Below are 27,169 nucleotides of genomic sequence, written 5' to 3' on the forward strand. Positions count from 1 at the left end.
CTGCCACTCGAGTGAAGTGTTTGTGGAACTATACCCCAGCAAAAGTCAACACCTTCAAGAGAGGAGGAGAGAAAATTTGAGAAGACATACTTTGACAGATGTAATTGTTTTTTGTGTAACTTTATCTAACATTAGAATTAATGAATCTTTCAAATGTTGTTTCTAAAGGAGCTGCATTGGCACTCGTGACCCGTACTGTGGCTGGGTTGGAGATGGTGCGTGTGCATATTTGGAACCAGGAACCAGGTAGAATCAAGTTAACCCCTAGGACCTAACCTAAGCTCTATTTCAAAACTGGATGGCCTCACCATTGGAAGATGTACATCCCGGTTTAATCAACCAGGCCTGTTATAATAATATTTCTCAATCACTTTCCTCTGCGAGGTATTGTACTTTGTGATGCTGCTGGAGGCAAAATACTTACAAATCTACCGGGAATGCGCAGCACAGCCACGCACTATCTGAGTCTTTGTTTTAAGTAGGTTTGCCAATTCTGAACCAGAAAGTCGGGTTTTTGAGTGATGTATCTGGAAACTTCTAAATTAAAAACTGGCTATCAGAAATCTGATTATCAAAATGGAAGATCATTATTTTTCCATTTGCTTTATGACAGGGTTACTTATTAAAGTTACAAAAGTTTACAATTATTTTTTAATCAGCAGCAAACATTAGACCTCAAGCCACAATACCTTCTCGCCACCCCACCCCCACCTCCATTTAAATTCTAATTACTTAAAAACTTAAATTTGCTACTGACTAGAACTGCTGCTCTGCGCCTGAAAACATGCTTCTCATTAGTGATGTTATCTCCCAAGAGCACAGAGTTTGTAAATAATGTCCGCCACTGTGAGGAGAGCACACAGCTGGAAACCGACTGTGCCGAAAACAAGAATTCATCCAATTCTCAAAAGAAAGGTTTAAATGCTCGAGTCAGTGTTGAAGGACGGTTCTGTTTAAGCATAACGCTTCTCAAAAAAGAAATGCGTTTATTGCCGACTCACTCCCAAATTACATAAAATGACTGTGTAATTGTTACCTGGGAGTCTTGAGCCCTGTGGGCGCAGAGTGCAAACTGGCTGGTGGTTGGTGATCAATTCTAACCTGACATTAATGGGCTGATGCTCACCACTAGATTTCCCATTGGGAACCTTACTCTTACTGACATCACGGTTTACTTACTTTCTGCCTGAAGGTATCTGGAAATTTCAATGTTACTTCACGAGTATTCGAGGAATAACTTCACTCATGAACACAGAGCAAAATTCATAGAGCAGTGGGATACTGGCGTATGAATGCGTAACACGTCCATGTGAGAATCATCTCTCCATCTCTCCACTAATTTAGTGCAGATGGTTTACTCTGCTAAAATAGCAAAGGCAGGAATTTCAAACTGACGCATTAAGCATTTGTACATTAATATCCCACAGGTGGAATTTCAGGGACGATGTCTTTATTTGGGGAGAGGATTCCCCTTTCCCATTATCTTCCCTTTTCTCCTCCTTTCCTCCAAGTACCTCACTCAAATGGACATTTTTCATGTGTGAGCCTCAACACTGATAATGACACTGGCTGGAATCTTTTGGACAGGATCAGGCTGACTGTGATGCCTCCTCCACAGTTGACAAACCGGCCAACCACTTGCTGCCTGGGCTCATGCTTGAAGAATGATGAGGTACCTGAAGACACTCAGGGAACTGAATCAAGATCAGGAGGTATTATGTCCGTGTGTAATTGAGACACGGACTGCAGGAGTTGGTTACAACAGGTGTTTACTGAGTGGAGACAAAACTGGAACTACTATGCAAAGTTACTGCACAGGCTTATATACAGGGGTGGTCACTACTGGTACTGCAGTATACAGGGGCTGCAGAATATAGTTCCTTCTGCAAAGTACATACACTACAATTCCTCCCCTTTTAGCTAAATAGTACATAACATTCGATTAATAATCAAATAACATATTTACAATTACAGTTGCTATATACATTAGCTGAAGTTAAGCAATTATAAGTTCAGTCTTTGAGGAGGCTTCCTGATTCTGTCTGTGATGCGCCATCAATTACTCAAAAAACTGAGGTTAAGCGAGTAACAACCAGGCTTTTATTAACTAAAGAATGAAGGTCTAGTCTCGAGTGGTCGACCCGTCCAGAATACTAAGGGACTGGGAGGTAGTCACTTATATACCTGGAATAGTGGGAGGAGTCAGCCGAGGCATGTCCAGACCTGTACCTAGTGGAATACACATACACGTACAGACAGGTATAACAGTGGTTTACCACAGTCTGGATAACGCCTCTTTGGGGTATCAGGTTCTTCTGGCAAAGTTGATTCGGGATCAACGTCGTTGTTTGGTTCGTCCGCTTCCAATATCACCGATTCTGAGGTAGATGCAATTGGTACTTCGGTTTCATCACCAGGTGTATCGGATCGTGGTGTGGATTTGATGTTTTCCAGTGACTCTAGAATCTGGTCAGCATGGTGTCTTACAATGCTCTCTCCAACGTCCACGGTATACATTAGAGGTCCTTGCCGTGTGCAGATCGTTCCTGGCTGCCATTTCTCTGTGCGGTAGTCCCGGGCCAAAACTGGTTGACCTATCTTAAAACTCCTGGTCGGCCTTTCATTCATACTCTGAAACTGCCTGTTCTCCACATCTCTTCTGATGTTTGGCTTAACCAAATCCAAGCGGCATCGTAGTCTTCGATTGAAGAACATCATGGCTGGAGCTTGGTTGGTAACCGCATGTGTCGCATTCCGGTAGGCAAACAAGAAGTTATCCACCTTGTGTTGTAGGGGCATGTCTTCATTACACATTGCCTTGATAGCCTTCTTCAATGTTTGAACGAACCTCTCAGCCAATCCATTGGTGGCTGGATGATATGGGGCGTGTTAAGTATGTGTATTGTATTGAACAATTAACACAAAGACTTAAACGTATAACTCAAACAGGTCTTTACTGGTTGGAGGTAGGGACTACACGTAGGTCTTTACTTCATGCCCACAGGCGGGAACTGAGGGGAGATCAGTACCCACAGTACTATTTATACCCCTATGGCCAGGAGTGGTACTGCGTATCACTACGCCCTACAAGTAGTGCAGTCCTGTCCATAGGTTTAAAGTAGCACACATATTACATACACAACATTCCTCCCTTCTTAGCTTTACAGTCATCTCCCCATTTAACATAACGTAATAACATATATACATATATAACTTCAGGTTTACATAACAGAATAACATAGATACATAGATAACTTCATGTCAAAACAGATCACAGATTCAGTCTCTGCGGAAAACAGTTCACAGATTCAATCTCTGCGGAAAATAGTTCACAGATTCAGTCTCTGTGGTGTAGTCGGTTCACGTTGCTGGAGTGACTCATTCAATAGTCCTTCCATGGATTTAACAGCTTGAACTTCCGAACTGATTTGGCTCCGTTCGGAGGGACCACGTGTGTGATCTGGTAGGGGTGATAATGGTTCAGATGGTTATCATCTTCTGCTTCGTCTTTTCCTTTTCTGCTTCTTAGAGACTCTCTGGGCTCCCCTGTCAGCTGCCAGCTGTAGCGCCACCATCTCCCTATGTTCCTTAGACTTTAAGTGATTCATCCTGATTTCTGCACTTTGGGAGTTTTCATCACAAGCTGGGCAGACCAGGTCACTATAATATTCAGTGTCACTCAATAGGTCATGGTAATATTCGGTGTCGTCCTGATCTAGGCCAGCGAGAGGGTCTTCTATTTCCTCCATACCCAGCTGGGCGTTAGCCAGCTTTTGTTCCAAGTCCAGACATCTTTCCTGAAGAGACTTCTTCATGCGTACCTCTTCATCCAGCTTTTTCTGGGCTTTCAGCAAGTCGTTTACTAATGACCTCATTTGAGATTTTGCTACTTCAACTTCTTTTGGAGATTGATTAATCGGACTATTCAATCTCTCTACCGGAGCAGCTGTTTCAGCGGTCTGTTCTACGTTGACGTGAGTCAGCGTACTTTTGGCATCCAAGGGCTGCTCTGTTAAAAGTACGCTGACTCACGTCAACGTAGAACAACAGACCGCTGAAACAGCTGCTCCGGTAGAGAGATTGAATAGTCCGATCAATCAATCTCCAAAAGAAGTTGAAGTAGCAAAATCTCAAATGAGGTCATTAGTAAATGACTTGCTGAAAGCCCAGAAAAAGCTGGATGAAGAGGTACGCATGAAGAAGTCTCTTCAGGAAAGATGTCTGGACTTGGAACAAAAGCTGGCTAACGCCCAGCTGGGTATGGAGGAAATAGAAGACCCTCTCGCTGGCCTAGATCAGGACGACACCGAATATTACCATGACCTATTGAGTGACACTGAATATTATAGTGACCTGGTCTGCCCAGCTTGTGATGAAAACTCCCAAAGTGCAGAAATCAGGATGAATCACTTAAAGTCTAAGGAACATAGGGAGATGGTGGCGCTACAGCTGGCAGCTGCTTCTGTTGTCTTTCCAGATGTTCCCACTCTATATCAAAGAACTCTTTCGTCGCATTCATCTCTTGCTCAAAACGGCGAATCATTTGTTCTAATTGCTGTTGCAATTTGAAATGGAGTTGAGTTCGAGCCCGGTGTCCCTCAGAAATGTGCATGTCAGTAGACTGGACAGACTCAGAATTCTCTATCTCAGTGGAATTCTGTGCTGAAACTTTGTCTTTTGCACATGGGTTGGTCTTACCATCATCAGTTCCAGAGTCTGGGCTGATTATCTGCACCGAGTTCTCACTCTTTATGGCTTTTAGCGAATGCCAGTCCATATTTATGTTTCTAAACCACTCCCGGCCTAGTAGTGGTGGACCTCCTTCCGGTAGCACATATAAGTCCATTATTTGACTTCCTTCGCCCTTGTTGGCCACTGCAACCTTTATTGTCCCGATGGGGTACACTCTCTGCCCCGTGTAGGTTGTCAATATAATCTCCGTATCCTGTAGGGGAATATGTTGGAATAACCTTCTGTAATCTTTCTTATTCATGACCGACAATGCCGATCCAGTGTCCAATTCCATTTTTACTTGGACTCCTTCTATTTGAAGAGTAACCCAAATTGTCTGGAGGTCTGCACCCTTAAGCTAGCCAGTTCAATACTGCTTAAGCCAGCCAGTTCATTACTGCTAGCGTCTGAATCGGACTCCTGTTCAGCCACCTTGTGTACTTTTGCGTATTTTCCTTGCGGTGACTTCTTGTTGCTGGTCTTCTTCCCTGACCAGCATACTCTAGCTATGTGTCCAAGCCTACCACAAGTTCTACATTCTTGGTTTTTAAACCAACACTGGTTCTGATCATGCGTTGTCTTTCCACAACGATAACATTTGCCAGAACTCTCACCCAATTTGTGTGCACTGAGCTCCGGTGACCGTAGCTGCATTACTGCCGTGCCTCTCGCTGCGGCTTCGTGTGCTGCTGCCATAGTGACCGCCTTCTCAAGCGTCAGCTCATTCTCCTCGAGCAGTCGCTTTTGTGTATCCTGTTTAAATAAACCACACACAAATTTGTCTCGTAGTGCATCTGTCAGTCCCGTTCCAAACTGGCAATATTTCGCTAATTTACGCAATTCCAGCAAATATTCAGCATTGCTTTCATGCTGTAGCTGCCTTCTGTCGTAAAATTTAAATTGTTCCGCTAGCATCAGCGGCGTGGGGTTTAGATGATCTTTCAGGACAGTAACAATCTCATCGAACGTCTTATCCGCCGGTTCATCTGGTGATAACAGGTGTTTCAATTGCCCGTATGTCTTCGCACCCATTAAATTTAATAATGTTAGAGCTTTATCTTGGTCACGAATTTTATTGGCCTTACAATAATTTTTTACTCTTTCAACATATATGGCCCAATCTTCGAGGTCACTATCAAAGGTGCTAATATTCCCGTGTTTAGGCATTGTAGATTTGCAATTTCTCAGATTTTATTTTCTTTACTTGTTATCAAAGATGGCGGCTTCCCGCTCTTGCCGTCATCCTCCGCCCACAAAATGGCGGTTTTCCCGCGCTTGGCGGTCTTCACCCGTCCCCCGACGCCGTCTCCCTTCAGCCCCGAGTGTGGCCCTTATCTCCGCCGCGATCGATGGCCCGCGCTTTTCACCGCGGCTCTCGCGCCTTCAGTGTCTGCCGACGCTGCGCCTTTCAGCCCGAGTGCGGCCCTTATCAGGGATTGCGATCGATGGCCCTTATCTCCCGATCGCGATCGCCCTTGTACCTCCGACTTCCCCCAGCCCTGTCTTTGCAGCCAACGCTGCTCGGCTTACCCACCACCGAGGTTGAAAAAGAAGCTGCAGGATGTCTTCTGTCCTCCAGTTTTCAGTCGCTGATGGAGGCTTCAGGGTCCTAATGCCTGTCGCTTCCAGTGGGGTGGTGCGGTTTGAAACCTCTCTTCAACGTCCTGTCTGTGGACGAAGCCGCCGTGGAATAACTGCCGCAGGGTAAGAATCTGACTCGTCGCCAGTGTTAAGTATGTGTATTGTATTGAACAATTAACACAAAGACTTAAACGTATAACTCAAACAGGTCTTTACTGGTTGGAGGTAGGGACTACACGTAGGTCTTTACTTCATGCCCACAGGCGGGAACTGAGGGGAGATCAGTACCCACAGTACTATTTATACCCCTATGGCCAGGAGTGGTACTGCGTATCACTACGCCCTACAAGTAGTGCAGTCCTGTCCATAGGTTTAAAGTAGCACACATATTACATACACAACAGGGCGGATGTATAATGCTTAACACCATTGTTCTTTAAGAACCTCCGGAACTCTTCAGACACAAACTGTGGTCCATTGTCGGAGCAAATCTGTTCAGGCAGCCCATTTCTGGTGAATATGGTTTGTAAGACTGTGATAGTTTTTTCTGTGGTGGTTGAGGACATTTTTATTACCTCTGGCCACTTTGAATGTGCATCCACCGCAATTAAAAACATCGAGTCCATAAATGGACCAGCAAAATCAATGTGTAGTGGCGGTACCACCGGTTGTCCCTTACATGGATATACATAATTCCCTTTAACTTACCTTACTGTATGTGTCTGTTACTATACTCAGGCTTCTCTCCTGTACTCTGACGTCATGACGTCAGAGCTCGGAACCTTTCAACAGTAGAGCTCGGAACCTGCTGGCAGTTGAGCTCGGAACCTGCTGGCAGTTGAGCTCGGAACCTGCTGGCAGTTGAGCTGGGAAGCTTCTAGTTAGTCCTCGTGGAGTCCCCGCTGGGACAAGACCTATACCACGGTGCTCCTACAGTCAGCCATCTTACCTGCTATCTTACCTGCTGTAATTAGCCTGTTCCTGTAAATAAACAACTTGTTAATAGTTCGTCGAAGTTAAACTCTCTTATTTAGTGGCGATCTTCACAAACCGCTACATTGGTGACCCAACGACGTGAGTACGGGAGCTCATCAATTCCAACACTACAATTGGTGAACCCGTATCCGTGAATGATTTTCACGGTAGCAACGCACGCCTGAACCTTGTCTTCCCACAAGACGACCGACGCACAACCGACGAACAACCACGGAACAGCAACCACCTAACACCGATTCCTCCAAAGGCGACCCCGTCTTTGCGAACGTATTCGCAAGGTAAGCGCAGTCTGGAGCAGATCCCATTTGACACGGACAAAACTCAACCGGACCCCGTTTTTTTGTGAACAATTTTCACAAAAGAAGCACGCCATGGAAGCACCAGCCGTTTTGCTGTCGCTACCGCAATCCAGGGAGCCACAGTCTCCCTCGTGCTTTATACCGGTAGAAGCCCCGTTCAACGAGAGCATCAATGCGGTGCCGACCACACACTTGCTCACGGTCCCTGTACTCGTCTTTCCTACCGCCACATGGATCGTCCGCCTCTATGTCCAAAGCAACAGCAAGTATACATCTCTCCAAGCGCAGGGTACAGCATGTTCGGGCACACAAGATCGGAGCGCGCCCTGCGGGGATACCACGAGGACTCACCCCCACGAAACACGAGGACGCACTCCTTGCACACGAGGACCCATCCCTTGCGAACCATGAGGACCTATCTCTTGTGAAAAACAAAGACTCCTTCCCCGCCGACGACGCACCAGCCCGTCATCCTGCTGGTTGTGTTACCTACTACACGATTCGGCGTGAACAAACGCGTGCCGCCCTCCCGGCTGTTTTCTTCTAAATCTACAACTGTTACAAGTGTTGCTGCCCTCCAGGCAGAGTTAACCCCTCCTGAAAGCAACAACAACCTGGACCGTTGCCGCCCTTTCTCCAGTTTTTCCCTTTTAACAAATGCAAATGTCTATTGAAGCTGCATACATCAAGGACGGGTCTAATGGGCATCCTGCGGCCGCGATCAACACGTGAAAGTTGCTCTGATCACAGATCAACACAGCAACTCTTCACCCTCCGTTCTGTTCATGTCGTAGCATTATGGCACGCACTGTTCTGTGCGTTCCAGCCTCCTGAAGGTTTCGCTCACCAGTCAACGGAGACATCGCCCGCGTCCGCCCAATCTGCCCATCACTCTGATAAGGCCTGCTGTTTCGCACGTCTCTATGGTCCTTCGCCTGACGGATACGTTTTATTCGCCATGACGTGCATAAGGATCCGCTCACGAGCAGCATCTTCATACCTCGCCTACCAAGCCGAGACAGCACAACCGCCAAGACCACCAGCTCGTCAGACTATCTCATCCTTGGACTTTCGTTAAAGCGAATTCTGGAGGGGCCTATGTGGCGGTACCACCGGTTGTCCCTTACATGGATATACATAATTCGCTTTAACTTACCTTACTGTATGTGTCTGTTACTATACTCAGGCTTCTCTCCTGTACTCTGACGTCATGACGTCAGAGCTCGGAACCTTTCAACAGTAGAGTTCGGAACCTGCTGGCAGTTGAGCTCGGAACCTGCTGGCAGTTGAGCTGGGAAGCTTCTAGTTAGTCCTCGTGGAGTCCCCGCTGGGACAAGACCTATACCACGGTGCTCCTACAGTCAGCCATCTTACCTGCTATCTTACCTGCTGTAATTAGCCTGTTCCTGTAAATAAACAACTTGTTAATAGTTCGTCGAAGTCAAACTCTCTTATTTAGTGGCGATCTACACAAACCGCTACAGTGTACCCTTTGCCATGGAGATGAGGGCCACTCCCATGGATGTAGAGGGGCTTGTGGTGGGGCGTTTTGGACCTTCTGGCATCCTGTACAGCTCTTGGTCACCTCTTCGATTTCTCTATCGATTCCCGGCCACCACACAAACGCTCTGGCTAAGTTCTTCATTTTTACCCCTCCCAGATGACCCTCATGAAGCTCATTGAGCACTCTGTAATAATAATAAATAACTTCCAGTTGAAGTTATGTGCACATCATTTCCTGTAAACTGTGAACTCTGTGCATACCTCACTTCCTGTGCATACGTCACTTCCTGTGTTTGGACTAGTATAAATACTGAACTGCTCAGTATGTAAAAGGGCTTCTCCTAGCGGCATGGTGAAGACCGCTCTTGTATATAGTATAATTATAAGTTGCTTAAAGCTTACTTTAAAGTTCCTTGATGTGTGAGACTTTTTATTACATCAATTTAAGCAACTTAGTATTTACACTCACAAATACTAGACCTTCGGACAAACTCGGAGTTAAGGATCCAGGGAACCACCCATCATGGAAAACATCCTTAAACCTACTCATCTGGACTTGGACCCAAACGCACCAGCAGCTGGCAGGGTATGGAAGCATTGGTACCGTACTTTTGAGAATTTTCTTGATGAATGTAAAGCGAATGCTTCTAGTAAACTGAGGATACTTATCAACTATGTGACCCCAACAGTGTTTGAATATGTTGATGAATGGGACAATTACGATGAGGTGATCCGGGCACTTAAAAAACTATATGCCAAGACCGCAAATGAGGTCTATGCTAAACATCTACTGGCCACAGCCCAACAAGGGCCAGGGGAATCGATTAACAAATTCCTTCAAGAACTTCGCAGGCTCAGTGTAGATTGTAACTTTCAGGCAGCCTCGGCTGAGCTGTACCGCGAAGAAATGATTCGTGATGCTTTCATCTGCGGGATTGCTTCTCCATTTATATGCCAGCGTCTACTAGAAAGTAAAACACTTGAGCTACAAAAGGCTTTTGACCTGGCTTGTTCTCTGGATTTGGCAAAGAAAAATGCAGACCTCTATCAGCTGCCCAGATCTCAATCTGCTGCTGTAACTGCAACCAGACGATTCAAGTGGCCTCAGGTGAACCCTATCATGGAGGAATCTAATCCTGATGATAATTCTGATGAAGAAGAGGAGGATGACCCCACTTTAGCAGCCTCTTGGCAATCTAGGAAGGAATGCTTCTTTTGTGGAGATTCTTTTCACCCTAGGAAATTCTGCCCTGCTCGCAATGCGATCTGCAGTCATTGCGATAAAAAGGGACACTTTGCAAAAGTTTGCCAATCAAGAGCCTCTACGAGGGCCTATCCAGCTAAGGCCTACCGAACTGCCCCAATTAGGGCCTATCAAGATGCTCCGGCTAGGACCAATCAAGCTTCCTCTCGAGCTCTCTCCCGAAGAAGCACACCTAGAGTTTCAGCCACTCTCTGTGCAACCACACCAATTACAGCTGCTTGCCCACAGAACCTGTTTCATGCAGCTACAAAAGTTTCAATTAATGGGCATACCATAGATACCTTAATTGACTCAGGAAGTACTGATAGTTTCATTAGAGAACAGATTGTTGCGAAATTGAAACTACATATCTTCCCATCGGACCAGGCAATTGCGATGGCTCAGTCATCACTTAATACCAGAATCTCCGGCTTTTGTATTATTGATATGACACTTAATGGTCGCATGTATCCCTCCGCCCGACTTTCGGTGCTCAAGGACTTATGTAGTGATCTCATCTTAGGGCTGGATTTTCAAAAACAGCATAAGAAACTCACCATTGAGTTCGGCGGATCCAAACCAGGACTTACTATTTCTAATATACTGTCTAAATTACCGTTTTGTGCATTATCAGCAGCTTCACTTGATGAACCCTCATTATTTGCCAGTATTCCTCCTCGATGCAAACCAATAATAACGAAATCGCGGCACTTTAGTCAGGAAGATCAATCTTTTATTGAGGCTGAAATCTCTCGACTTTTAGCAGAGGATATCATCGAACCATGTTCGTTGCCCTGGCGGGCTCAAATCGTCATCGTCAAGAATCCTCTAAAACCTCACAAACAACGACTATGCATTGATTATTCGCAAACCATCAATTAATATACTGACTTGGACGCCTACCCATTGCCACACATTGATGATATGGTTAATAAACTGGCCGAATACAAAGTGTTCTCAACTTACGATTTAAAAAGTGCCTATCATCAGGTACCCTTGAAGGTCTCAGATAAGCAGTACACGGCCTTTGAGGCTAATGGACGGCTGTACCAATTTCGTCGCCTCCCATTCGGGGTTACTAATGGAGTGGCTGTCTTCCAATGGGCAATGGATGGCCTGGTTAAGCAGGAAAACTTAAGGGACACTTTTCCCTATCTTGATAACATTACTATTGCAGGTCACGATCAACAGGAACACGACGCCAACCTCCAAAAATTTCGGGATGCTCTCCATCACCGTAGCTTAACTTTGAATGAATCTAAATCTGTTGAGTCGCAACCGACCATCAACATCCTTGGCTACTGCGTAGGCAATGGTATCATTAAGCCAGACCCAGAAAGACTTCGCCCGCTCCAAGAGCTCTCGTCACCTAAGAATCTGGCTTCTTTACGTCGGGCTCTCAGTCTGTTTGCATACTACGCTAAATGGATTCCTCATTTTTCAGACAAAATCCAACCCTTGCTGCATGCTAGATCATTTCCATTGGAAACAGCGGCTGTTGCAGCCTTTATCCTTCTCAAAAAACAGTTGGAGAAAGTGGCTCTTCACTCCATCGATGAGAATCTCCCTTTCATAGTCGAACGTGATGCCTCGGAGGTGGCGATCTCGGCTACTCTAAATCAGGAAGGTCGTCCTGTAGCATTTATGTCCAGGACCTTACAAGGTGCCGAGCTACATTATCCTCCGGTTGAGAAGGAAGCCACAGCCATCATAGAGGCGGTACGGCAGTGGAACCATTTCCTAGCTCGCCAGCACTTTACATTAATCACGGACCAGCGATCAGTCGCGTTCATGCTCGATAATCGAAAACGAACCAAAATTAAGAATAATAAAATACAGCTTTGGAGGATGGAACTGGCCTCTTTTGGCTACACCATTCACTATCGACCTGGCAAGGAGAATGTGGCCCCGGATCCCCTCACATGAGCATTCTGCTCCACTATGTCGTCCTCTACTCTCATAGATGTCCATAATGGATTGTGTCATCCTGGCGTTACGCGCATGCTACATTTCGTACGATCACGGAATCTCCCTTTTTCTACTGGAGATGTAAAGAAAATGTGCTCAGAATGCCGGCTTTGTGCAGAATTAAAACCTCAGTTCTTCTGCCCCCTCAGATGGTATGCTCATACACGCAACCCAACCGATGCAACGACTTAGCATCGATTTTAAGGGCCCAGTGCCCTCTTCAACTCGGAACACATATTTGCTCACCATGATTGATGAATATTCACGTTTTCCGTTTGCCTTCCCCTGCTCCAATATGCTGGCGTCCACAGTAATCTGCTGCCTTGAGCAGGTATTTTCTCTGTGGCATGGCGGCTTACATTCACTCGGATCGGGGTCCATCCTTTATGTCAAGGGAACTCAAGGACTACCTCTCAGAACGGGGAATTGTTACAAGCAAAACGACGCCATATCATCCCATCGGAAATGGGCAGGTAGAGAGGTATAACGGTATCATCTGGAATTCCGTACATCTTGCTTTAAGATCTCGGGGCCTACCAAACCAGCAATGGGAAGCAGTGCTTCTGGATGCATTGCACTCTATACGGTCCCTTCTTTCTACAGCCACAAATACTACACCTCATGAGCGGTTCTTTGGATTCCAGCGTCGCTCATCTTATGGGACATCCCTCCCGTCATGGCTAACTACTCCTGGACCTGTACTACTCCGAAGATACGTTCGGACGTCTAAAAATTACCCTCTCGTAGATGAGGTCGAACTAACCGATGCCAACCCCACCTATGCATACATACGATATCCCGACGGCCGAGAATCTACCGTATCATTACGGGATCTGGCTCCCTGCCCACCAGGACCTAGTGGGACCTCGAGTGATGGTATTTTACCAGGAGCCTCTTGGAACCTACCGGGTACCCCTCTCCAGGATCCTGATCTGACGCCAACTAGCTTGGTGCCGGTAGAACCCCGTACTCAAAGTTGCGACACTCCCAGTACCGCGCACCAAAGTACTGATCCACCACAGACCAGCTCTGCTCCTCCCTCTGAACAGAGACAGGCCGACTCTGCACCTATTGGGGCTCGTACACGAAGCCATGATCTCCCCGACCCTTCACAGGGTAATCCAGGCCACACAGACTCTGACCAATGGCCAACAGCATGTAAGCGGACCAGTGACCCTCTACGACGGGAACCCAAATGGGTGCGACTCTTCCTCGTTCGGCGGCTGCAGAATAAAAGGAAGACCACAGCCTTCTAATCTCGCAGGAGGGAAGAATGTAATAATAATAAATAACTTCCGGTTGAAGTTATGTGCACATCATTTCCTGTGAACTGTGAACTCTGTGCATACCTCACTTCCTGTGCATACGTCACTTCCTGTGTTTGGATTAGTATAAATACTGAACTGCTCAGTATGTAAAAGGGCTTCTCCTAGAGGCATGGTGAAGACCGCTCTTGTATATAGTATAATTATAAGTTGCTTAAAGCTTACTTTAAAGTTCCTTCATGTGTGAGACTTTTTATTACATCACACTCTATCCTTCAATTTGGATGGAATTACTACTCTCGATCCACACATCAAGGTTCCTCTGCACACTGACAGCTGTTCTCTTCTCGGCGAGAATGCTGGCAACAGTGGTTCGCCATGTGCTGGCCATCCCTTCACCGTTAAATCATAGACCCTGGAGAGTGTCGGGTCATTTCGTGTTTCCTTTTCTATGTTTGCATTCGTCACAGGTAGACATTCGACTATGGTCGAGTGGAATATCTCCACAGGATCCACTGCAGGTGCTTCTTCCACCGTCGGCAACGGTAGGCGCGACAATCCATCAGCATTCCCATGCTGTTTAGTTCCTTTGTACTCAATGTCATATTGGTGTGCCCCTAGGAAAAGGGACCATCTCTGTAGCCATTGTGCTGTCATTATCGGGACGCCCTTCTGAGGGTTGAAAATAGAGACAAGAGGTTGATGATCCATTAGTAGAGTAAATTTCTGACCGTGCAGGTAGTGATTGAACTTCTTCACCCCCCACACCAGGCTGAGGGCCTCTCTGTCAATCTGGGCGTAGTTACGCTCGGCTGAAGTTAACGAGCGTGACGCAAAAGCTATCGGCCTCTCTGAACCATCAAGGAATTTATGTGACAGTACCACTCCAATGCCGCAGGGAGACGCATCACACGCCAGTCTTATCGGTAGTGATGGGTTGTAGTGAGCCAATACTTCTCTTGAAGTGATTAGGTCTTTACTCTTCTGAAAGGCCCGCTTACATTCATCGCTCCATTTCCATGCTACTCCAGTTTGTAGTAGGGCGTTCAGTGGGTGCAGAATTGTGGACAAATTCGGCAAAAACTTATGGTAGTAATTCACCAATCCGAGGAATGACCTCAGTTGCGACACATTTTCAGGCACTGGAGCCTTAACTACCGCTTCAATTTTGTCAGGGGACTTATGTAACCCCTCTTCATCAATCACGTGGCCACAATACGATATCTGTTTCTTAAAAAACTCGCACTTGGGGCGATTGGCTCGTAGCCCATGTTCTCTTAGTCTAGTAAGCACCTGCTCTAGGTTGGCAAGGTGTTCACTGTCATTTTCACCTGTCACTAGGATGTCGTCCAAGTAACACTGGGTCCCCGGAATCCCTTGCAGGACTTGTTCCATCGCTCTTTGCCATATCGCCGGAGCTGATGCTACTCCGAATACCAGTTGATTATACTGGTAAAGACCTTTGTGAGTGTTTATCGTGAGATACTTCCTAGAGGATTCTTCAACCTCCATCTGCAAATATGCTTGTGCTAGGTCAATTTTTGTAAAACGCTTCCCTCCAGATAGTGAGGCAAAAATATCTTCTATCCTCGGGAGGGGATACTGTACTGTGTGAAGGACTGGGTTCACCGTCACCTTGAAGTCCCCACAGATGCGAACCGTCCTTGGCTCCTCAGACTTATTGTTTAATGTTTTTTTCATGACAGGAATGATGGGTGTCACCCACTCGCTCCAGTCTACCTTAGATAACACGCCTGCATTCTCCAGATTCTCCAGATCTGCCTCGACGGCTGGGCGAATTGCATATGGTACCGGTCTTGCTTTGAAAAACTTGGGAATTGCATTCTCTCTTCTATTTTTATTGAGGCGGTTACGCCTTTAAGAGTTCCCAGTTCTTGTTGAAATACCTCTTTAGCGTTAGCTAAAATTTTTGACAATCGTCCAGGTGTGACATCGTCATCCTTTTTATCAGCCACAGTCAGTGCCTGAATGGAGTGCCAGTCTAAACTTATCTTTCTGATCCATTCACGTCCCAATAACGGTGGTCCACCATCTTGAAGTATGTACAGATACAATTTCTGTATTTCCTTGCCGTTGTATTCGACAGGCACCCTTATTTTCCCTCTGGGGTATACTTTCTGCCCCGTATACGTCTTCAAGACAATGGATGTCTCTTTCAAGGGTATGTGTGAGAATAGCCGCTCGTAGTCTCATCGATTCATGGCGGTCAGGGCTGATCCTGTATCCAATTCCATTTTGACTTGGGACCCTGCTATCGTGAGGGTGACCCAAATGGTTCGGTGATCCTCTTTTGCGATTACGTTGTAAAGTGTGAGACAGCTTAGTCTCTTGTTCCCGGATTCACTATCGCTCTTCTGGTCTTCGAAACTACTGTCCGTCATCTTTTGTACTTTCCTGTACTGTTCCTTAATAGCCTTTTTGTTGTCGTTAGCCTTCTTCCCAGACCTGCAAACTCGTGCAATGTGTCCCATCTTTCCGCATTGCCTGCATATTTTGTCCTTGGACCAGCAGTCCTTCTGGTCATGGGTTGTTCTGCCACAGCGATAAGATTTTTCAAATCCCCGTGTCATTTCATGGGTGCCGTATTCCTGTGGCTTTTGCCGTATTTCCGCAGCTCCCCTTGCTGCTGCTTCGTACGATACTGCCACGCTGAAAGCCTTATCTAGCGTCAGCTCTTTCCCTGAGAGTAACCTCTTCTGGGTTCCTTCACTCAGGAGTCCACAGACAAATTTGTCCCGTAGGGTATCTGCCAGTCCTGCTACGAACTGGCAGTGCTTTGATAGCTTGCGTAGTTCCGTAAGGTAATCAGCATTGCTCTCATCTTTATGCTGATTTCTCTTGTGGAATTTAAAATTTCTGCTATCAGCAGCGGTGTAGGATTTAGGTGTTCCTGTAGGATATCAACAATTTCGTTAAAACTCTTCGCCATCGGTTTGGCTGGAGTGATCAGGTTCCGCAATAGGCCGTACGTTCTTGCGCCCATTAAGTTTAGTAGTACTGATGCCTTTTTCTCATCGGCTACTTCGTTTGCCTTGAAATATACTTCGGCTCTTTCCACATACGTGGTCCAGTCTTCTATTGCATTATCGAAGGCAGTGATATTGCCAGTCTTCGGCATCTTGGAAATCTAAGATGACGCCTCCCGCGCTTTGCCTTCTTCCCCGATTGAACAAAATGGCGCCTCCCGCGCTTTGCCTTCTTCCCCGCTGGATTAAGATGGCGCCTCCCATGCTTTCTGTCTTCTCCGCTGCTGCTAGCACTGTTGCTGGCGTTTTTATGTCTTGATGGCAACGCCCTATGGTCTTCGCGCACTTCCCCCCCGCGCTGCTGCTAACGCCGCTCTCCGCGGTCCCCGTGGCAAACTGCAGCTCCTCGCGGCTTTCTGCGCTTCTAATTTCTTTTATTTTCTCGTCGTCAGAGCAAACCCTACGGGAGACTTTCCTCCCTCTTCTCGGGTCTGTACGCTGCCCGGCTTCGTAGCACCGGCCGTGCCCTGTGTGCTCCACCCTCTCTCTCTCTCTCTCTCTCCTCTTCCCGACAACGCTGCTCGGCCCCGTTGAAAAGCCACCCGATCGAGCTCTAGCCCGCCGCAGCCCAGGAAGGATCAGTGTACTACCTGCCACCAGCCCGATTAGCTGAAACACCATAGACAGGATAACCAAGCCCCGCTCTCGACAGCCTCTCCTGCAAATCTTCAACTCCGATGAATCAGAGGCGGTTGCCCACGGTCGACGCCCGTTTCTTCTGTTTGTTTGTTTTTTTTTCTTTCTTCCTTCTGGCCTCGACCTCTAACAACTTTGCTTCAGGGATGGATCCCCATGAGGTGGTGCAGAACTGTAGGTAAGTTCGGATCTGCTCGTCGCCAGTATTATGTCCGTGTGTAATTGAGACACGGACTGCAGGAGTTGGTTACAACAGGTGTTTACTGAATGGAGACAAAACTGGAACTACTATGCAAAGTTACTACACAGGCTTATATACAGGGGTGGTCACTACTGGTACTGCAGTATACAGGGGCTGCAGAATATAGTTCCTTCTGCAAAGTACATACACTACAGGAGGGAGCAGAGGAAGCATCTTTTTAAAATTTACTGTAATCTGGACAGTAACAGATTATTGCAATCTTTCATATTGTTTTCCTTTATGTTTTCAACCAAAATTGGAATCAATTTTTAAAATGCCAATAGAGAAGACATTGGATTATTATTACACAGATTGTGCATAAATGTTGTCTTTGTTGTCCCTGCAGTATTCCATTTGAACAAGATGTCGAGCACGGAAATACAACACATCTGGGTGACTGTGAAGGTGAGTTTGCACTGGACATTGGTGCACCTTTAAAATGAATCTCATTACCCCTCTTGACTCAGTGGGGCAATGAACTGCCCAATGTGGTGATGAGCCGTATAGATCACGAACACCTAGGTGCAATCTCTCAGTCTGAGCTGAATTGGCTGAAATCAAGTGGGGCATCATAAGCACTGCTAAAATTGGCCCGAGTGCTTTTGCTAGGGAGGGGAATGTCAGCGAGGGTTCTCTCACCCTAACCACTGGAAATTGCATGCGGCCTAGCGCCACTCTGACATTCCACTGGAAGTTCAAGGCGAGCAGCACGGATGTGCCCTTAAAGGCGGATGCACTTGCCACAGCCACGCAAATGGCCTGGTCTCCAGAGGTTTTTTTGGGGTGTCTGGCCTGGGGCTAGTGTAGGTGGGAGTTCCGCTCTGCTGCACTAATACTGGCAGCATGGGTCCACTGAATTTCAGGGCCTGGCTGTCTGACATGGGAAAGTGTTCCATTCCCCAGCCATGACGTTCTTCATTTTGACAAGTACAAATGTCATCCAAATAAAAATCATTTAATGCTTTAGACAAGCTTACATTGCACTAAAAAAAAATACACAGGAAACACTTTTTTTTTGTCATGAATTTCTGATAAGTGAATCCGATGTTGAGGAAAACAAATTTTCTGATCATTGGAATTGACTGTTTCCATGGAAGCAGACTAATTTTTTTTATAAACTAAAATGAGACACCTTCATTCAACGTAAGTGAGACGTGACAGATCTGTGTAATACAAACTTGTGCAAACCCAGGGGAGTAAGTGTAAGGAGAAATTTAATGAATATTTATGTACTTTTATGGATTTCTGCACTGTACAATTCAAAAAGCAATTAATTTAGAAGTTTCATATAGTTATAAAATAATATCTTAAATAGTAACTTAAAAATAATTGGATTTTGTTGTACACTGTTTATGATCCTATGCATTTGCTGGTGTTAAATATTGTGACTTGGTTTTGATCCTTGCTTTCAATGCATTTAAGTAGCTTTTTTCAAAAAAATTCCCTTTTCCAATTTTCAACCCTCATTTCAAAGCAAGCATGTCCAACCTATTATAAATAAAATAAAAAACAGAAAATGCTGGAAACACTCAGCACGTCATGCAGTATCTGTGGAGAGAGAAACAGAGTTAACGGACTGAATTTTGCTGGCACTCGAGGGCGGGTTTGGAGGCAGGCCCGCTGTCAAAATAGCAAAGATGGACAGCGGGTAAGAAACCCGCTGTCAACCCGCCTCCACGCGAGTCTCCCAGGTGTCGGCTCTGTCTGCGCAGAACTGACTCGACACCAAGCGGCGGGGGAGACAATTGAGCTAATTAAATAGCTTGTTAACAGCCAATTTAATGCTATTTTGAGCCTACCTTGTAATTTTACCCGCTCCCCCATGGGTTACCCACTGCTCAGGGAAAACGCCAGCTCAACCTGTCGTGAGTTGACTCTGCTTTGATTTATCTGATAAGCTGACAGCTGCAGAAGTGGTATAAAGGATACCATGTTGCAGCTGTTCAGTTTCAAAGCTCAGAAACTGTTGGTTACTGCATTTGTAAGACATATAGGCCTAGAAATTGGGTTTTGGCTTAGCCAGGGCTTTAGCACCGGAAGTTAGTGCCAGCGCTAAGTCCCCCTGCGCGCGCCAAAAATTCAGTAGCGCCGAGCCCAAACGGCTGCCGGCGCTACTGAAGGGTCTTAGCGCCTGGAAAAGGGCGCTAACTGCCGTTTAGCGCCGCAATTCCGGCGCTGCGGCACCCGATGCGGTGCGGCAGGCTGGGGAAGTGCAGGCCTCCTCCTTCCGTTAAGGAGGAGCTGCCTGCACCCGGCCGCGGCCCGCGCAAATCTGTTTAAAAATGAGCCCGGCACCTCGGACAAGTGCCGGGCTTGCATCTGTTCCGGAGGGGGGGGGGGAGAAGTCCGGGGAGGGAGCTGCGGGCAGGCGGCTGGCGGGAAAGCGGCCGGCCGCCGCGGGGCCTTTAATGCGCCGGCGCAAACACATGTTGGACTCTGTTGCCAGAGTCTTAGTTGCGGCTGCCACGGGCGAGGCGGCCGCAACTGAATTTCGGCTCTGGGGCCCGTCGGCATGGCAACCGGGACGCTGCGCACACCGATGACGTCATCGGTGCCGGCGCAGCGCTACCGGTGCAACGCCGCTTTAGGGCCCCAGGGAATTTTTCAACTGGCCATAACTCTGGCGCTAGTCCCTCTAGCGCCTCAAAAGCGGCGCTAAGGCTAGTGAATTTCTAGGCCCTAGAGATTTCTTTAATAAAAACAGAAAATGCTGGAGAGACTCAGCAGGTCAGGCAGCATCTGTGAAGAGAGAAACAGAGTTAACATTTCAGGTCAATGACCTTTCATCAGAACTGGAACAAAGCAGGAAATGGAACAGATTTTTAAGCAAGTGTGGGAGCTGGGAAAGGGGGAGAGGGGATGAAAGAACAAAAGGGAAGGTCTGTGATAGGATACAAGGCAGGAGAGGTTAAGAGACATTAAGAGACATTCAAGGCAAAAGGAGATGGTAATGGGACAGGGTAAGAAACAAAAGATGACTCTAGATGAAGTGTAAATTGCGCTGGCAGAATGAAAGACAGCTGTCAAGTGGGAGAGAAGAAAAGAAAACACAAACAAAAAAAAAGTGTGGAAAAAAATTATATATGATGGGGGCCAAGGTTATAAGCTGAAATTGTTGAACTCTATGTTGAGTCCAGAAGGCTGTAAAGTGCTTCATCAAAAGATGAGGTGCTGTTCCTCGAGCTTACGCTGAGCTTATGTGGAACAATGCAAGAGGCCGAGGACGGTGAGGTCTGAGTGGGAGTGGAACGGTGAATTAAAATTACAGGCGACCGGAAGCTCGGGATCCCCCTTACGGACTGAATGGAGGTGTTCCGCAAAGCAGTCACCCAATCTGCGTTTGGTCTCCCCAATGTAGAGGAGACCGCATCGTGAGCAGCGAATACAGTGTACTAGATTGCAAGAAGTACAAGTAAATCGCTGTTTCACCTGGAAGGGGTGTTTGGGGCCCTGGACAGTGGGAAGGGGGGAGGTATATGGGCAGGTGTTGCATCTCCTGCGCTTGCACGGGAAGGTGCCAGGGGAAGGGGTGTTGGGTGTGATAGAGGAATGGACCAGGGTGTCACGGAGGGAGCGGTCCCTTCGGAATGCTGAAAGGGGAGGTGAGGGGAAGATGTGTTTGGTGGTGGGATCACGCTGGAGGTGGCAGAAATGGCGGAGGATGATCCGTTGAATGTGGAGGCTGGTGGGGTGAAAGGTGAGGACAAGGGGAACCCTATCGTGGTTCCGGGAGGAAGGGGCAGGGGTGAGGGCAGAAGTGCGGGAGATAGAACGGACACGGTCAAGGGCCATGTCAACCACAGTAGAGGGAAATCCTCGGTTGAGGAAAAAGGAAGACACCTTCCCGTGCAAGCACAGGAGATGCAACACATGCCCTTATACCATCCCCCTTCCCACTGTCCAGAGCCCCAAACACCCCTTCCAGGTGAAACAGCAATTTACTTGTACTTCTTGCAATTTAGTACAGTATACTGTATTCGCTGCTCACGATGCGGTCTCCTCTACATTGGGGAGACCAAATGCAGATTGGGTGACCGCTTTGCGGAACACCTCCGTTCAGTCCATAAGGGGGACCCCGAGCTTCTGGTCACCTGTCACTTTCATTCTCCGCTCCACTCAGACCTCACCGTCCTCGGCCTCTTGCATTGTTCTACTGAAGCTCAACGTAAGCTCGAGGAACAGCACCTCATCTTTCGATTAGGCACTTTACAGCCTTCTGGACTCAACATAGAGTTCAACAATTTCAGATCATAACCTGGCCCCTATCATATTTATTTTGCACACTTTTTTTTGTTTGTGTTTTCTTTTCTTCTCTCCCACTTGGCAGCTGTCGTTCATTCTGCCAGCGCAATTTACACTTCATCTTGAGCCATCTTTTGTTTCTTAACCTGTCCCATTACCATCTCCTTTTGCCTTGAATGTCTCTTAATGTCTCTTAACCTCTATTGCCTTCTATCCTATCACAGACCTTCCCTTTTGTTCTTTCATCCCCCTCCCCCCTTTCCCAGCTCCCACACTTGCTTAAAAATCTGTTCCATTTCCTGCTTTTTTCCAGTTCTGATGAAGGGTCATTGACCTGAAATGTTAACTCTGTTTCTCTCTTCACAGATGCTGTCTGACCTGCTGAGTATCTCCAGCATTTTCTGTTTTTATTTCAGATTTCCAGCATCTGCAGTATTTTCTTTTTGTATTCAAGATTTCTTTAGCTTGCAAGTGTTTAGAACCAACTGTATATCCAGTGCCACCTCATTTGAAAAACATCTCTCACCACTGACAGATCGCTTCTGTCATCTCAACTGCAACTGACATCTATTCCAGCAACATCGGTGCCTTTGAAACAATCACACCTTGGTCCTCTGAATCCATTCACTATCAGCCCCAACACCAACATCATCAGGCACACCAACATCACCAACAACATCACCAACCTTCTCCACCATCACCTGATGCTGCACAGGGCATCAGCCCCTGACAACATTGTTGCCTGGGAGGCCAGCGATGGCATCACCATGGCCAGATTTACTTCACTTGATGCTGTTAACCTTGGCTGCCACTTGATGCGCCAGGTTGACACCATCCCTCACCAGCACCATGAAGCATCCCTTTAATGTCCAAGCCATTCCATGCTCAGACATAACTCCCCCCTCACCCCCCCCCCCGCCCCACCGCTATAGTTATGTCTGAGCATTCACTGGAACTCAGTAAGACACTTCTCAAGGTGCGCACAGATCTGTACAATAAGGTGAAGTGTTGAAAATATAGATTTCAATGTTTGACAACACATTACAAGAAACTTCACATGAACATTGGCTAAACCTCTCAAGTGCCTACCCTTGCGTGTTGTTAGTTGGTATGCTTGCAATAGGGTGAGGGTGAGTGTGAGGGGTGGCTAGTGAGATGGGGAAGTGATAATGTAGATAGAGAGGGTGGTTTGAGGTGCAAGGTAAGTTGGTGTAAGGATGTGCAGGAGTAGGGTAGGGAAGGCAGAGTGATGTGGATGCGATGAGTGGCACAGCAGGTTGAGTTTGATTGTGGCTTTGCAGTAACATTTCATGATCCACTGAGATCATTGAAAGGTTGGTGCCACTGCAGCCTGGCACTCCTGATGACATCCCTGCTTGTGTCCTCCTGTGCAATGTGCAACCAGGCTATGTTGATCTCCTGGGGCGGTCTCTTCCGCCCATGGGAAGGGAAGAGAATCTCCCTGCTTGCTGTGACTCCCTCCATAAGCATATGGAGGGAGTCATGTGTGAGCCTGGGTGCAGACGTGTACCTTTGTGCAGTGCTTGTCAGTGTTTGCAACACCTCAATGCTGCAGAACACTGACAGAACAACTATCAAAATCAATGTGGCCGTGGTCCCTTTAAGGAAACCGGCTGATGACGTGTCATCAAATGATGGCATCAGACCCGTTTCCTGTTAATTGGCCGGGAACCCCGCAGGGCGGGCTTAACAAGGCCAATCTACGGAAAATCTTTTTCAGAGAGTGGCTGCAGACGGGTGCGGGACCGGAACCCGCCAACCAGCTCTCCCGCCGCCATCCCGCCTCCGCTGGGAAACTCCAGCCCAACGTTTCATGTTGATGACCTTTCATCAGAACCTATTATCCAGCCTGTTGTCGGAAACAACTGTCAAATCCAGCGAGTAAGCTGCATATGATTTTACAGTAAGGCAAGACCCTCATACACACAAAATAATAAGGTCCACGTCCATAAAAATGTGAGAATCCCAAAAAAGTGAGATCTCCCCAAAAGCACAAAATTGAGACCCCTATGCACAAAATGCAGTACCTTTTACTCATGTTTCAGGATTTTTCATCTTTTTTCATGGAAGGGATTTTGGAATTGAGTTATGTTCAAGTGTTCTGATGAAAGGTCATCAACCTGAAACATTAACTGTTTCTCTCTCCACAGGTGCTGCCTGACCTGCTGAGTGTTTCCAGCATTTTCTGTTTTTATTCATCTTCAAATGTTGAGTTTTAAAAAAGTGAATTTGCACTTTTTTTTTAAAAAGCCACAGGCTGCAGGCATTGAAGATGTGTATTAAAACCAGTCGAATCAGTTTGTAGAAAGCTGCATCTCACAGTATGATAATATAAGAGTCAATTATCTCATCTTAGGCCCATTAGTCAGCATAGCGCCGATTCATTTTGAAATTAGTGGGAGATATTTTCTTTCAACCCACGCGCTAAGGGGAGAGGGTGGAGAAACAGCTGGTCTTGTTGGTAGGCACTCCCCCTGGCTATGAACATGGAGACAAAAGGACAAAGGGCAGTCAAGTTTTAAACAAGAGGCTGCGAGGCATACCAGAAGCTGGAAGCTCAAATGCAGTAGGTCAGTGTTTGCAGTCATAAGTCGTCTAAAAAGAATGGTAATGCCAAAAGCAAATAAGTCAGGTTAGCAAAGGGACAGGATGTGAGGGCTATTATTTTCGCCCATATTTTGAGGAGAGAAGTGAAGTCGAGTGAAGCAAGTGGAATTTGCTTTGACTGTTACTCAGTACGTTTACTGTCTGGGGATAAAAAGTAGCTTAACGATTCGCATCTAGCCTTGTCCCACTAAGCACTTCTCAGTCCACTAGCGAAAGGTCTAATGGAACGTTAAAGGCACGTGCAAGAGACGCGCGCCTGGAATTTCTGAGGAGGATGTTCCTGATCTCCCACCGTAACTTTGAAGGAAACCCTGAAGACACAGCGTTAACCTGGCGTTTACGCCGTCTCTCCGGGGTTTGTGCTGCTCTTCTGCACCGTTACAGCGGGAGAGCGGGGAACCCTTGAGGAAATTCAACCCCAGTTCACATCATAAGGAGCTCCAGGGTTATGTTACAATACAGTTAAATATTGGGTAGTACGGACACAGTCCTGAATGTAAAACACAGACCACCTATGGTAGTAGCCTGCTCCATTATAAATGAGACAATATCTAAGGTAGACCCGAAATTTGTAATATTTCTATTCACAAAACAACGAGGCCTCTTCACACACAAAAAGTAAGACCCACGTGCAGACAAAAAGTGAGACTGCCAAAGGTGAGGCCCCCATAATCAAAAAGTAGGAAGCCTATACAAAAAGACGTGAGCCCATCATCTACAAAAAAGCAACCCCTCCACACACGTAAAACAAGAACCCCAAAGAGCAAGACTCCAAAAATTAGACCCCATGCACAGTGCCTCATTCCCCCTCCTTTCCTCCCTGATCCCCTCCCTAATTCTTTCCTTATCCTCGACCCTCCTTTCCCACTCATCTTTTCCTCGCTTTCCTCCTCTCATTCTCTTCCCCTTCTTTCTCGCCTTCCTCCTATTTGCTCCCTTGAAAGTTTCATCTCTTTAAAATTCCCAAGCTTGGAGAACTGCTAAATTGGTCAAAGTCCACGAGTCGATCCAGTCCACCAGCCGCAGGACCTTTAAAGAGCTGGAATCCAAAGATGTTGAAGTTGACCCTGCGCAAGGGTACCTGGGGATTGGGGGTGGCGGGGAGGGAACTACACAGGTTGGATCAATATTGGGAGCATTATGGGCCCTGTGGTACCTGAACTGAACCACGCAGTGCATGAAGATCTCAGTTTCACTCTGTGCTGAGCTAACCGATCTGAGCCAGTGCGGTAGTAGGGACACTATAGTTGCCTCAGTGCCCCAGCACAGAGGAAGAGAAAACAAAACCTCTGTTCCCGCTCCTCATCACTATTCAGTAGCCACTGTAACACTCCCCATGGCCTGTCAACACTCACTGTCCAGGCTCCCACATGGAGGAACGGGCAGTTGGATGAGGACTGCTGACTGGAATGGACGGTACCCAGGAGAAAGCTGGAACTATCTCCCCAAAAAAGCTGAAAATGCTGGAAATACTCAGCATCCCCCCAAAAAAGCTGTTGAGGCTGGGGGTAAATTGAAAATATCAAAATTGAGATTGCTAGGTTTTTGTGGGGCAAAGGTATTAAGGGTTCCGGAACCAAGGCAGGTAGATGGAGTTGGGGTACAGATCAGCCATGATCTAGTTGAATTGTGGAACAGACTCGAGGGGCTGAAAGGCCTATTCCTGTTCCTACCCCAGAATGAGTCGGTGCATCAGGAGAGGCATGGAGAAGATTAAAAGGGAAATAAGCTGGTCCCTCTGCTCAATAATTCATGTACCTGCTACTTTTGATCTAGTGATTAAAAGAACTGAACTATACCCAGGGGAATAGAGCTAATTAAACTTCTGTTAATGAAAGTTAAGCTTACACAGTTGTTAGCTTAAAAAGTCAAATCAATATAGCTTTCAATAACAAAAAAAATCTTTTTTTCTTGCCTGATTCATGGAAGGGCCAAAGAAGTTTAATGCAAGTAACCTGTTAAGTAATGTTCGCCTCACAGAACCATGCTACAAAACACTAATTAATTTTATAGATTATAGGTTACAGATAGATTTATAAGAATACAAGGGGGAAGCGATGGACTTTAAATGAAAGGCAAGTGTAATTTGTAGAGTATTGCTTAATACAGATACCAGTCTTCCGTAGCGGCCTCAGTGTGTACTGTCAGATTTGGTCTCTTCCCATAGTTAGTTACAAAGGGAGATTAACAGCGGTCTTGACGTGAACGTGTCTGATTCAACCCCTGCAGATACCAGTTTGAGACAACGATACAGTGCCTAACAGACCCTAGGAATACTGCCGACTTCAGGTTGCTCTCAAATCAGGGAAATCTGTCCCATGATCACCCTGCTACTATTAAGAAGATTAAAAGTAAAATGCAATAACTCCCTGATGGACTGTGGTCCAATGGGTGCAGGCGCCACTAGTATTAAACAGTAAAGCCAGATGGTCCCAGGTTTAATCCCCAGTCTGTACTGAGTCAGCTCATGTCAGCCAGGCATCAACTGATCTACTACAATTGGCCTCAGTGCCTCTGAGCTAGGGAGGAGAGCCATCAACCAGAGCTCTCACTCCTGATCGCTGGCTAGTCACTCCTGCTGGAAAGTACACGGATGTGGACATTGGCTGAGGACAGGATCGTGCTCAGCTGTAATATCCTCGCGGTAGAAGAGCTTGTTGATACTCTGTCTAGACTCACATGTGACTCACATGTTCTGTTGCCTAAGCCCTAAGCTCTGGAATTCCCTGCCTAAACCTCTCCACTTCGCTACCTCTCTTTCCTCCTTTAAGATGCTCCTTAAAACCTCC

The 27,169-nt window shown here is 46.7% G+C and overlaps 1 protein-coding gene across 1 annotated transcript in view; it reads left to right on the forward strand.

The window, feature by feature from the left end:
* The window catches only part of LOC147108294 (semaphorin-6B-like), a 789,919-nt gene that overhangs the window by 752,183 nt on the left and 10,567 nt on the right, over positions 1 to 27,169 (forward strand). The window contains exons 16-17 of the mRNA XM_086004876.1: positions 169 to 246; positions 17,857 to 17,915. Of these exons, the coding sequence (XP_085861002.1) occupies positions 169 to 246; positions 17,857 to 17,915 (137 nt within the window). The remainder of the gene's footprint in view (positions 1 to 168; positions 247 to 17,856; positions 17,916 to 27,169) is intronic.

This window comes from Somniosus microcephalus, chromosome 13 (genome assembly GCF_052327205.1).
Source record: "Somniosus microcephalus isolate GS21.2 chromosome 13, FLI_Smic_1.0, whole genome shotgun sequence".
NCBI lineage: Eukaryota > Metazoa > Chordata > Chondrichthyes > Squaliformes > Somniosidae > Somniosus > Somniosus microcephalus.